General features: G+C 33.6%; 2 protein-coding genes across 2 annotated transcripts; one reads left to right on the top strand and one right to left on the bottom strand.

Moving 5' to 3' along the window:
• Positions 1–1,398: 1,398 nt before the first annotated feature.
• On the bottom strand, positions 1,399–13,281 carry LOC119606105 (calphotin-like). The gene is made up of 6 exons (XM_037959490.1): positions 12,834–13,281; positions 6,959–7,033; positions 6,580–6,893; positions 2,287–2,327; positions 2,013–2,074; positions 1,399–1,946 (listed from the first exon to the last, which is right to left on the bottom strand). The coding sequence occupies exons 1-6, from the start codon at positions 13,230–13,232 to the stop codon at positions 1,464–1,466; spliced, it is 1,374 nt and encodes a 457-aa protein (XP_037815418.1). The 5' UTR covers positions 13,233–13,281; the 3' UTR covers positions 1,399–1,463.
• Positions 10,583–11,113, top strand: LOC119606076 (cuticle protein 16.5-like). The gene has a single exon (XM_037959460.1). The coding sequence runs from the start codon at positions 10,628–10,630 to the stop codon at positions 11,039–11,041; it is 414 nt and encodes a 137-aa protein (XP_037815388.1). The 5' UTR covers positions 10,583–10,627; the 3' UTR covers positions 11,042–11,113.
• Positions 13,282–13,471: the final 190 nt, after the last annotated feature.

The following is a 13,471-nucleotide window of genomic DNA, read 5'->3' as shown; positions in this document are numbered from 1 at the left end:
CTAGACTATAGACTAGACTATAGACTAGACTATAGACTAGACTATAGACTAGACTATAGACTAGACTATAGACTAGACAATAGACTAGACTATAGACTAGACTATAGACTAGACTATAGACTAGACTATAGACTAGACTATAGACTAGACTATAGACTAGACTAGACTAGACTATAGACTAGACTATAGACTATAGACTATAGACTAGACTATAGACTAGACTATAGACTAGACTATAGACTAGACTATAGACTAGACTATAGACTAGACTATAGACTAGACTATATAGACTATAGACTAGACTATAGACTAGACTATAGACTAGACTATAGACTAGACTATAGACTAGACTATAGACTAGACTATAGACTAGACTATAGACTAGACTATAGACTAGACTATAGACTAGACTATAGACTAGACTATAGACTAGACTATAGACTAGACTATAGACTAGACTATAGACTAGACTATAGACTAGACTATAGACTAGACTATAGACTAGACTATAGACTAGACTATAGACTAGATTATAGACTAGACTATAGACTAGACTATAGACTAGACTATAGACTAGACTATAGACTAGACTATAGACTAGACTATAGACTAGACTATAGACTAGACTATAGACTAGACTATAGACTAGACTATAGACTAGACTATAGACTAGACTATAGACTAACTATAGACTAGACTATAGACTAGACTATAGACTAGACTATAGACTAGACTATAGACTAGACTATAGACTAGACTATAGACTAGACTATAGACTAGACTATAGACTAGACTATAGACTAACTATGACTAGACTATAGACTAGACTATAGACTAGACTATAGACTAGACTATAGACCAGACTATAGACTAGACTATAGACTAGACTATAGACTAGACTATAGACTAGACTATAGACTAGACTATGGACCTAGACTATAGACTAGACTATAGACTAGACTATAACTAGACTATAGACTAGACTATAGACTAGACTATAGACTAGACTATAGACTAGACTATAGACTAGTCTATAGACTAGACTATAGGCTAGACTATAGACTAGATGTTTCAACTAGATCGGCCATGAACTTATGAGTAATAGAGGGTCAAGTTTGATATTTTTCGATCTTTTGGAAAAAATAAAAAAACTGTTTGCGAGTTATTTTCCAGCTAATAGCAATATTCTAGAGGGAGTATTTAACAAAAAATCTACTTAATATTTTAATAAGTAGTTTCGGAATTTTGCTTATATAATCGTGGCTTATGGACCGATTTTGTATATAAACAACTTTGTTCGATCTTAGATATGTATTTTAAGATAGAGAGTTTTGATTATAATTATTAATTTAAAAAGATAAAACTGAAATTGTCTTAAGAAAGAAAAAAACTAAATAATTTTAAAATAGGAATATCACAGATCATTTATTTTATTTCGTAAGCATCATTAACAAAATCTAAATTTACAACAAAACGGGGGCAGCAGTGTATTTAAGAGGAGCTACGGCAGCAGCATAAGTGGCGGGGACAACGGCAGCGTTGTAGTTTTGCTTAAGGTCAACACGGCTGCTGGCATAAGCGGCATCCAAATGAGCATTAGCATAAGCCAAAGGAGTGGCTGCATAAGTCAAAGGAGCGCTGTAAGCAGCAGCAACAGGAGCAGAGTAGGCCAAAGGAGTAGAGTAAGCAGCAGCGTATTTGGCTACAACTGGGGCAGTGTAGGCGGCAGCTACAGGAGCAGTGTAGGCAGCAACAGGGGCAGCTACTGGAGCAACAACGGGAGCGGTGGCAATACCATTGTGGTTACGGGCAACAAATTGGCTGCTGGTGGCGGTGACAACACCGGCGGGGGCAGCAACAACGGCAGCGGGAGCAGCATAAGCCAAAGGAGCTACAAAACCGGGTTTGGCAGCGGCACAAGCAATGACAGCGAAGATGACAACGGCCTAAAAGGATAAATTCAAAATTATTAGTTATCTTTCGAGTTGAAAATGGAAGTCTAATAAACTTACGTATTTGAACATTTTGTTTTGATTTAGATTTAACGTTAACAAGTTAAGAATTGTTAATGATACTTTTAGCAATTGATGTGAACATATTTATACTAAAAATTGGTTTTAAAGTTTACATATTAATAACGGTTTAAAAGTGAAATGACCATCATAGAAAATAACCATGTTCTTGTGATAAAACACAAGAATTCCCCATAAAAAAACACTAATTTTATTAAATCAATTCATATCAACAGCTGTTCACACTTACAACAAAAATTTAAGCATTACTCACTTGAAATTACTAAGCAGTACGAATCGTTTGCTGGTTGTATGCTTTGTGCATATTTCAAACATGATTTACATATAAAATCAGTTGAAAATGTAAGAGTTTATATGCAAAATGTGTTAAGTGATTTTAGTAAATGTTTTTACTATTTAGTTTTATAATGAGACAGAACTTAGGTGCTCAAATATCACCACATATAGAATATCCACATTGCTCTGGCCCACTCCGACAAAGGATAGGAGCAGGACTCCCCTGTCTTTTAGTAAGAACTCGATTAGGCTTCTCATGGATATAATTACTGGGCACTGTATGATTGGACATATGTCGGTACATATGGGCTACCCACGTTATAGCTATTGCAGAAGTTGTTTGGATGAGAAAGAAGAGGAATCGGTACAACGCCTTCTGTATGACTGCCCAGCCGTACAAGATGCATGATATGAACTGTCTCAGAGATGTGTCAATAGTAAATATGATCGGCTGGTTCTCACGAAATAAACTCTCAACATAAGGGAATGGTAATTCTAAGGGTACGACAATGGGCCACAAGGCCTAAAATTGAACTCGCTAACTAGCGTGCAACATTTTTATATCGAATTTCATCTCTATACTAGCATTTTAAGACAGTAATGAGCGTAAAAGTAATTTTCTAAAGCGGACCTTAAATAAAAAGTAGGGTCATTTATCGACCGATTCTCATGAAATTTGGTAGAAAGATTTCAGTTTCTATGAAACTGGTTTTGAAGGAGTAGGATCAATTATGGATCAATCCTTATAAAACTTGAAAGAAAGGTTTTAGTTCCTATTTATCTTGTTAATCTCAAATTTTAAAGCTATACCTACTTTTTATGGGGGAGTAGGATCAATTATGCACCAATTCTCATAAAATTTAAAAGGAAGATTTTAGTTCCTATAAAACTTGTTTATGTCAATGTTTTTTTATATAGTGGTATTTTAAGCCATCGGTAAAACAATTTTCCGAATGAGACCTTTTATGGGAAGTAAGGTCAATTATGGATCTAGACTCGCTATGTTTTACAGAACTTTTTCCCGTTACATTCATCACAATTGTTTCCTAAATAACGTTTTAAACTGAGCTAGAACTAAACTAGTACTGCCCTAATACTGCACTAGAACTGAACTAGAACTGAACTAGAACTGAACTAGAACTGAACTAGAACTGAACTAGAACTGAACTAGAACTGAACTAGAACTGAACTAGAACTGAACTAGAACTGAACTAGAACTGAACTAGAACTGAACTAGAACTGAACTAGAACTGAACTAGAACTGAACTAGAACTGAACTAGAACTGAACTAGAACTGAACTAGAACTGAACTAGAACTGACTAGAACTGTACTAGAACTGAACTAGAACTGAACTAGAACTGAACTAGAACTGAACTAGAACTGTACTAGAACTGAACTAGAACTGAACAACTAGAACTGAACTAGAACTGAACTAGAACTGAACTAGAACTGAACTAGAACTGAACTAGAACTGAACTAGAACTGAACTAGAACTGAACTAGAACTGAACTAGAACTGAACTAGAACTGAACTAGAACTGAACTAGAACTGAACTAGAACTGAACTAGAACTGAACTAGAACTGAACTAGAACTGAACTAGAACTGAACTAGAACTGAACTAGAACTGAACTAGAACTGAACTAGAACTGAACTAGAACTGAACTAGAACTGAACTAGAACTGAACTAGAACTGAACTAGAACTGAACTAGAACTGAACTAGAACTGAACTAGAACTGAACTAGAACTGAACTAGAACTGAACTAGAACTGAACTAGAACTGAACTAGAACTGAACTAGAACTGAACTAGAACTGAACTAGAACTGAACTAGAACTGAACTAGAACTGAAAGAACTGAACTAGAACTGAACTAGAACTGAACTAGAAACTGAACTAGAACTGAACTAGAACTGAACTAGAACTGAACTAGAACTGACAATAGAAAGAACTAGAACTGAACTAGAACTGAACTAGAACTGAACTAGAACTGAACTAGAATGAACTAGAACGAACTAGAACTGAACTAGAACTGAACTAGAACTGAACTAGAACTGAACTAGAACTGAACAGAACTGAACTAAGAACTGAACTAAACTGAACTAGAACTGAACTGAACTGAACTAGAACTGAACTAGAACTGAACTAGAAACTGAACTAGAACTGAACTAGAACTGAACTAGAACTGAACTAGAACTGAACTAGAACTGAACTGAACTGAACTAGAACTGAACTAGAACTGAACTAGAACTGAACTAGAACTGAACTAGAACTGAACTAGAACTGAACTAGAACTGAACTAGAACTGAACTAAACTGAACTGAACTAGAACTGAACTAGAACTGAACTAGAACTGAACTAGAACTGAACTAGAACTGAACTAGAACTGAACTAGAACTGAACTAGAACTGAAACTAGAACTGAACTAGAACTGAACTAGAACTGAACTAGAACTGAACTAGAACTGAACTAGAACTGAACTAGAACTGAACTAGAACTGAACTAGAACTGAACTAGAACTGAACTAGAACTGAACTAGAACTGAACTAGAACTGAACTAGAACTGAACTAGAACTGAACTAGAACTGAACTAGAACTGAACTAGAACTGAACTAGAACTGAACTAGAACTGAACTAGAACTGAACTAGAACTGAACTAGAACTGAACTAGAACTGAACTAGAACTGAACTAGAACTGAACTAGAACTGAACTAGAACTGAACTAGAACTGAACTAGAACTGAACTAGAACTGAACTAGAACTGAACTAGAACTGAACTTGAACTGAACTAGAACTGAACTAGAACTGAACTAGAACTGAACTAGAACTGAACTAGAACTGAACTAGAACTGAACTAGAACTGAACTAGAACTGAACTAGAACTGAACTAGAACTGAACTAGAACTGAACTAGAACTGAACTAGAACTGAACTAGAACTGAACTGAACTGAACTAGAACTGAACTAGAACTGAACTAGAACTGAACTAGAACTGAACTAGAACTGAACTAGAACTGAACTAGAACTGAACTAGAACTGAACTAGAACTGAACTAGAACTGAACTAGAACTGAACTAGAACTGAACTAGAACTGAACTAGAACTGAACTAGAACTGAACTAGAACTGAACTAGAACTGAACTAGAACTGAACTAGAACTGAACTAGAACTGAACTAGAACTGAACTAGAACTGAACTAGAACTGAACTAGAACTGAACTAGAACTGAACTAGAACTGAACTAGAACTGAACTAGAACTGAACTAGAACTGAACTAGAACTGAACTAGAACTGAACTAGAACTGAACTAGAACTGAACTAGAACTGAACTAGAACTGAACTAGAACTGAACTAGAACTGAACTAGAACTGAACTAGAACTGAACTAGAACTGAACTAGAACTGAACTAGAACTGAACTAGAACTGAACTAGAACTGAACTAGAACTGAACTAGAACTGAACTAGAACTGAACTAGAACTGAACTAGAACTGAACTAGAACTGAACTAGAACTGAACTAGAACTGAACTAGAACTGAACTAGAACTGAACTAGAACTGAACTAGAACTGAACTAGAACTGAACTAGAACTGAACTAGAACTGAACTAGAACTAGAACTGAACTAGAACTGAACTAGAACTGAACTAGAACTGAACTAGAACTGAACTAGAACTGAACTAGAACTGAACTAGAACTGAACTAGAACTGAACTAGAACTGAACTAGAACTGAACTAGAACTGAACTAGAACTGAACTAGAACTGAACTAGAACATGAACTAGAACTGAACTAGAACTAAACTAGAATTCAACTAGAACTGAACTAGAACTGAACTAGAACTGAACTAGAACTGAACTAGAACTGAACTAGAACTGAACTAGAGCTGAACTAGAACTGAACTAGAACCGAACTAGAACTGAACTAGAACCGAACTAGAACTGAACTAGAGCTGAACTAGAACTGAACTAAACTAGAACTGAACTAGAACTGAACTAGAACTGAACTAGATCTGAACTAGAACTGAACTAGAACTGAACTAGAACTGCACTAGAACTGAACTAGAAGTGAACTAGAATTGAACTAGAACTCAACTAGAGGTTACACTAGAGTTTAACTTTTCACCTATTGGTCCTAGCAAAAATTCTCCAAAGGACTTTAGATAGCTATTTCTTAGTAGGTTACATTCTATTAATTAATAAAACATACATTTGTATTATACGATAAATCACAGACTATATAGTTTATTTCGTAACAACATCAAGGAACTCTAAATTTACAACAAAACAGGGGCAGCAGTGTATTTAAGAGGAGCTACTGGGGCAACGGGAGCAGCGAAATGAGTAGCTACAGGGGCTGCAGCATAAGTGGCCGGGACAACGGCAGCATTGTAGTTTTGCTTGATATCAACACGGCTGCTGGCATAAGCGGCATCCAAATGTGCATTAGCATAAGCCAAAGGAGTGGCGGCGTAGGTCAAAGGAGCAGAGTAAGCCAAAGGAGTAGCAGCAGCAAGGGGAGCGGTATAAGCCAAGGGAGCTACAACACCGGGTTTAGCAGCAGCGCAGGCAATGAAAGCGCACAAGACAATGATCTGTATAATGAAAATAGATTTTGTTAATTTTTTTCTTTAGATGAGTTTTTCTCTCTTGAACTTACGAATTTGGCCATTTTTTTGAGGATTTTTAAAATTTCTTGTTTGCTGTTGAAATACAGTAAATGAAATGATGTTTGCTAGATACTGCACGAGTTTTATATATATTTTGGGGACTATTAACTATAGTTTATGTTATTACTACTCTAAACGTTATTAGCTGGTAAACGTAATTTTTTTTTTGTAAACTACTACTTGTTCATACGTGATGTGAATGAGAATATAGTTTCGATTGTAGGTGTTAAATTCGTTATTAAGACTATATGAATTTCGTCATATACAAGAATTGTTGGTTCTTATAATATTGCTTCATGTCCAGCAATGACGTAAAATAAATTTTTTATTTAGGTTATATATGGTTGTCATAAAAATACCTTTAGTTTAACCTTAAACTGAAAGTTATAAATTCGTTTTAAACTTGACCTTGCTAAAATATTTCAAAAATTTAGTTCAAATATTTGTATTTCTATTAACAGAAATCGAAGAAATAATATATTCCAATTCACTTTCGTTAAAATTACTAAGCTTGGAATAACACTATGCGATAAAAATAAGTACCTGGGAAGTGATACTATTTTTCTGAAAGGATGATGCGAGTAGAATAACATTCTGTTTTTGAAATTTATCAAGCACCTCCAACATCTTGAGATACGGATAAAAACTCGTGTTTTTGTACCTTTAAGTCAGCAACCGATTTTAAGTTTCTCCATGGATTTAGAAAGCAGAAGCTGAGGCCTTTATAATGACATATATGATGTTTAAGTAGCCTGGGGAAATATGTGTGCATTTCATCGGCAAACATATTTTCGATTTTAGTTTAGCACCGTTTTTCAAGTTTGGAGATGTTTTTTGGAAGTATTTTATATAGGAACTGTACCATTTATTAATTGATTAGAAAACCATGTCTATTCATGAGTAAAACGCATGAATAGCAATTGGCGACGTGATTGATCATTTTCTTAATACAAAATTGTTCAAAAACTGATTGTCTGGAGTAAAAGTTATTTATGCAGAATTTCATAGTGATATTCTTATAATTAAGAAAATATGGAATTGAAGTCATTTTCTGAAGAAGGGTTGGTATGGGGTCAAATAAGGCCTATTGTTTAAAGAATTACCAGTATCACTAAGGATTACCGCAAACTTATTTATACCGATTTTTGTATTGATCGAACCTTGTTTGACTTCCCATGCAAACCCTCCTTCAGAAAATGACTTTTTGAATTTTGTTTAATAATTAACTTAGAAATATAAAATTGAGCCCATAGGGACCATAGTTAATGAAAAATCTATGAAAGGGAACTTTTTGGTACTTTTACGTACTTAGTCAGTCAGTTAGTTAGTTAGTAAGTTAGTTAGTTAATTAGTTAGTTAGTTAAGTAAGTTAGTTAGTTAGTTAGTTAGTTAGTTAGTTAATTAGTTTAGTTAGTTAGTAAGTTAGTTAGTTAGTAGTTAGTTAGTTAGTTAGTTAGTTAGTTAGTTAGTTAGTTAGTTAGTTAGTTAGTCAGTTAGTAGTTAGTTAGTTAGTTAGTTAGTTAGTAGTTAGTTAGTTAGTTATTTAGTTAGTTAGTTAGTAGTTAGTTAGTTAGTTAGTTAGTTAGTTAGTAGTTAGTAGTTAGTTAGTTAGTTAGTTAGTAGTTAGTAGTTAGTTAGTTAGTTAGTAGTTAGTTAGTTAGTTAGTTAGTTAGTTAGTTAGTTAGTTAGTTAGTTAGTTAGTTAGTTAGTTAGTTAGTTAGTTAGTTAGTTAGTTAGTTAGTTAGTTAGTTAGTTAGTTAGTTAGTTAGTTAGTTAGTTAGTTAGTTAGTTAGTTAGTTAGTTAGTTAGTTAGTTAGTTAGTTAGTTAGTTAGTTAGTTAGTTAGTTAGTTAGTTAGTTAGTTAGTTAGTTAGTTAGTTAGTTAGTTAGTTAGTAGTTAGTTAGTTAGTTAGTTAGTTAGTTAGTTAGTTAGTTAGTTAGTTAGTTAGTTAGTTAGTTAGTTAGTTAGTTAGTTAGTTAGTTAGTTAGTTAGTTAGTTAGTTAGTAGTTAGTTAGTTAGTTAGTTAGTTAGTTAGTTAGTTAGTTAGTTAGTTAGTTAGTTAGTTAGTAGTTAGTTAGTAGTTAGTTAGTTAGTTAGTTAGTTAGTTAGTTAGTTAGTTAGTTAGTTAGTTAGTTAGTTAGTTAGTAGTTAGTTAGTTAGTTAGTTAGTTAGTTAGTTAGTTAGTTAGTTAGTTAGTTAGTTAGTTAGTTAGTTAGTTAGTTAGTTAGTTAGTTAGTTAGTTAGTTAGTTAGTTAGTTAGTTAGTTAGTTAGTTAGTTAGTTAGTTAGTTAGTTAGTTAGTTAGTTAGTTAGTTAGTTAGTTAGTTAGTTAGTTAGTTAGTAGTTAGTTAGTTAGTTAGTTAGTTAGTTAGTTAGTTAGTTAGTTAGTAGTTAGTTAGTAGTTAGTTAGTTAGTTAGTTAGTTAGTTAGTTAGTTAGTTAGTTAGTTAGTTAGTTAGTTAGTTAGTTAGTTAGTTAGTTAGTTAGTTAGTTAGTTAGTTAGTTAGTTAGTTAGTTAGTTAGTTAGTTAGTAGTTAGTTAGTTAGTTAGTTAGTTAGTTAGTTAGTTAGTTAGTTAGTTAGTTAGTTAGTTAGTTAGTTAGTTAGTTAGTTAGTTAGTTAGTTAGTTAGTTAGTTAGTTAGTTAGTTAGTTAGTAGTTAGTTAGTTAGTTAGTTAGTAGTTAGTTAGTTAGTTAGTTAGTTAGTTAGTTAGTTAGTTAGTTAGTTAGTTAGTTAGTTAGTTAGTTAGTTAGTTAGTTAGTTAGTTAGTAGTAGTTAGTTAGTAGTTAGTTAGTTAGTTAGTTAGTTAGTTAGTTAGTTAGTTAGTTAGTTAGTTAGTTAGTTAGTTAGTTAGTTAGTTAGTTAGTTAGTTAGTTAGTTAGTTAGTTAGTTAGTTAGTTAGTTAGTAGTTAGTTAGTTAGTTAGTTAGTTAGTTAGTTAGTTAGTTAGTTAGTTAGTTAGTTAGTTAGTTAGTTAGTTAGTTAGTAGTTAGTTAGTTAGTTAGTTAGTTAGTTAGTTAGTAGTTAGTTAGTTAGTTAGTTAGTAGTTAGTTAGTTAGTTAGTTAGTTAGTTAGTTAGTTAGTTAGTTAGTTAGTTAGTTAGTTAGTTAGTTAGTAGTTAGTTAGTTAGTTAGTTAGTTAGTTAGTTAGTTAGTTAGTTATGAGCATAGAAATGTTTTTGATAAAAATTAAGAAAATTTAATAGTGTATAAAATAACACTTTTTTATTAATACTGAGGGGTTTATTGGCTTACTTGCTAATTTAAACAAATAATTTTACACTTATTTTAAAGAAATGTAAATCATGGTTTAATTATGCTTTAAGCATAACACCATCAATTCAAAACACACTGCTCATGAGTATTGTTAAGTGGGCTGGTCAGTTTTTTAATTTTAACTATACAGTTTTTTGTTGTAACTGTGAACAGCTGTTGTTGGTTAAATTGGTTAAAATAAAATTATATTGATTCAAAATACCAATACTGTATTAAACAAAATTCTTTCAATAATTTCAATTCAAGATAAGGGTCATTTTTATATGAAGACCAATTTAGTGTTAACTAAATATTTAAAAAAAAAAATGGTATAAATACTTAAGACTTTTAGACACTTAACATCAGTTATCATTTACGATTTACTAAATCAAATTTAAATTTCAACAAAATGTTCAAATTCATCACTGTTATCTTCGCCTTGATTGCGTGCGCTGCTGCCAAACCCGGTTTGATTGGTGCTCCTTTGGCTTATACTGCTCCCGCCGCTGCTGTAGTAGCTGCCCCTGCTGGTGTTGTTACTGCCACCAGTAGCCAATATATTGCCCGTAACCACAATGGTATTGCTACCGCTCCCATTGTAGCTCCAGTAGCTGCCCCTGTTGTTGCCAAGACTGTTGCCTACACTGCTCCTGTAGCTGCTGCTTACACCGCCCCTGTGGTAGCCAAATACGCTGCTGCCTATAGCCATCCTTTGGCTTACTCTGCTCCCGTTGTTGCCAAATATGCCGCCGCTTACTCTCATCCTTTGGCCTACTCAGCTCCTTTGACTTATGCTGCCGCCCCAGCTCCAGTTTTATTTTAAAAACTGCTTCTCCAGATAAATAGTTGTTGTGATTTTATGAATAAAATAAAAATAATTTATTAAAACAAAATATGATTAAAATTAGTTTGTTAATAGATAGCACTCAAAAAAAGTATTTGAAATTAATATTTAAGAGTCGAAAAAGTATCGTAAATGTTTTGTATGTCTAACAATATGCATATCAAAAGAAAAATATTCGAAGGACCTTTCAGTGGATATACAAACATTCTGTCTAGAAAGAATTTAAAGAAAGAAAATCGAAATTCTATTTTTTTTAAATTTAGTCTTCATACAACCCCACCCTATTTGTAAATATAAATCTCTTTACCATAATGTATAAAGATGGGCACTTATTTAACCTTGCCCCCCCCCCCCCCCCCCTCTTAACCCTCTTTCAGAAAAACACTTCTTTGTAAAATTGTTAAAAAATGTCGAAATTAAGGTACCCTGCACTCAATGGTGCAGGATATAACATGTTCTGCCCTGCCCGTCTATTGATTTCTACTTGTTATACCCTACACCACCTTAGTGGGGGAGGGTTTATTGGGTTTGTGGTGATGTTTGTAACGCACAATAATATTGTTTCTATACCCAACATAAAGTACTTATATCAATCGGCTTAGAATCATTTTCTGAGTCGATTTAGCTATGTCCGTCCTTGTCCTTGTAATCAAAATACATTTTTGAGGATAATTGCATGAATTTTAGTACATGATCTTTTATTGTCTCAGTGACGAACCCTATTGAAAATGGTTATGATCGGTCCATTATTACACCTAGCCCCCATACAACTGAATCCCGAAAAAGGCTTGTAAACCTTGTAATCAAAGTACAGGTCGCAAGTTTGCGGATAATTCAATGAAATTATCTTCTATTGTACTAGAGACGAATCCTGTTGAATATGGATAACATCGGTCCAATATTTGACCTAGCCCCCATTTAACTGAACCCTCCGAATATAGGGCTTTTAAGTTAATAATTATGTTCAATATACTCGTATCTCGACAAAAAGCTGCAAAAGCAAGTTCTATAGTTGCCTTCATGACCCTGATGAATTTTTTGAAAATAGGGTCTCATTTAACGCTTGCTCCTATACAAAGTCCCCTTCGAAATATGACTTAAATGTACACAATTTTATTTAACAAAAAACGGGTCGCAATTTTCGAGATATTTTGATGAAATTTGGACAATACGTGTTTTTCGGACCAACTTTTTTGAACAAATTGTTAAAATATTTCGGAATTAAGGTAAACAACTTAAATGCTTTGTTATTAAATATAATCCAAATTTTTAACATATTCAGTGGTGTAGGGTATCATATGGTCGGTCATGCCCGACTATACTTTCCTACTTGTTTTTAATTAAAATTTATTTCATTTATAAATTGTTTCCATCCCTGATTACAGCTGTTAACTGTGTTAAATGTTCTATGTAATAAAACATGTGTATATGTTGTTGTTGTAGTGAAAAAATTTTGCTTATATGACCATTATATATAGACCGATTTCACTGCTCTTAAATAGCAAAGCTCACCAAAGCATTTGTGATAAAATTATTGAAAATTTAGCCGCCGAACACATCTGGGGTCTTTGGAATATTTATTTACAGACCTTCAGACGGACATAGCTTAATAGGCTCCGATTTGTATAAGTGCCATGTGTTAATATAATTTTAAAAATATCCAAGAAGATTTAAACAGATTAATTAATATTTTGTTTTAATAAATTATTTTTATTTTATTCATAAAATCACAACAATTATCTATCACGGGAAACAGTTTTTAAAACAAAACTGGAGCTGGAGCAGCAGCATAAGTCAAAGGAGCAGAGTAGGCCAAAGGATGAGAGTAAGCGGCGGCATATTTGGCAACTACAGGAGCAGAATAGGCCAAAGGATGAGTGTAAGCAGCAGCGTATTTGGCTACAACAGGGGCGGTGTAAGCAGCAGCTACAGGAGCAGCGTAGGCAACAGTCTTGGCAACAACAGGAGCAGCTACTGGACCAACAATAGGGGTGGAGACAATACCATTATGGTTACGGGAAATATATTGGCTACTGGTGGCAGTAACAACACCGGCGGGGGCAGCTACAACAGCAGCGGGAGCAGTATAAGCCAAAGGAGCACCAATCAAACCGGGTTTGGCAGCAGCGCAGGCAATCAAGGCGAAGATAACAGTGATGAATTTGAACATTTTGTGGAAATTTTAATGTGATTTTGTGAATCGTTAAAGATAACTGATATGAAGTGTCTGAAAGTCTTTAGAATTTATACTTATTGTTAAACAATAGTTAACCCTAAGTTGGCCGTCATATAAAAATGACCCTGTTCTTGAATGCGAATTGTTGTAAGAATTTTGCTTAATACAGTTATACTGGTATTTTTAATCAATATAATTTTATTTTAAACAATTTAACGAAGCAACAGCTGTTC

The sequence above is a fragment of the Lucilia sericata genome, unplaced genomic scaffold, assembly GCF_015586225.1.
Source record: "Lucilia sericata isolate MDLA Ls3-8-SP2 unplaced genomic scaffold, ASM1558622v1 Contig000551F_arrow, whole genome shotgun sequence".
NCBI lineage: Eukaryota > Metazoa > Arthropoda > Insecta > Diptera > Calliphoridae > Lucilia > Lucilia sericata.
This window is presented reverse-complemented; position numbering and strand designations above follow the sequence as displayed.

Excerpts from the sequence above, each read along its gene's own strand:
- LOC119606105 (XM_037959490.1), bottom strand. The coding sequence starts at position 13,232 with ATGTTCAAATTCATCACTGTTATCTTCGCCTTGATTGCCTGCGCTGCT. Across the intron at positions 2,328-6,579 it reads ACTGCTGCCCCTGTTTTGTT|CATACAACCAGCAAACGATT; the intron begins GTAAATTTAGAG and ends ATATGCACAAAG. Across the intron at positions 1,947-2,012 it reads AAAACAAAATGTTCAAATAC|GCCGTTGTCATCTTCGCTGT; the intron begins GTAAGTTTATTA and ends TTATCCTTTTAG.
- LOC119606076 (XM_037959460.1), top strand. The coding sequence starts at position 10,628 with ATGTTCAAATTCATCACTGTTATCTTCGCCTTGATTGCGTGCGCTGCT.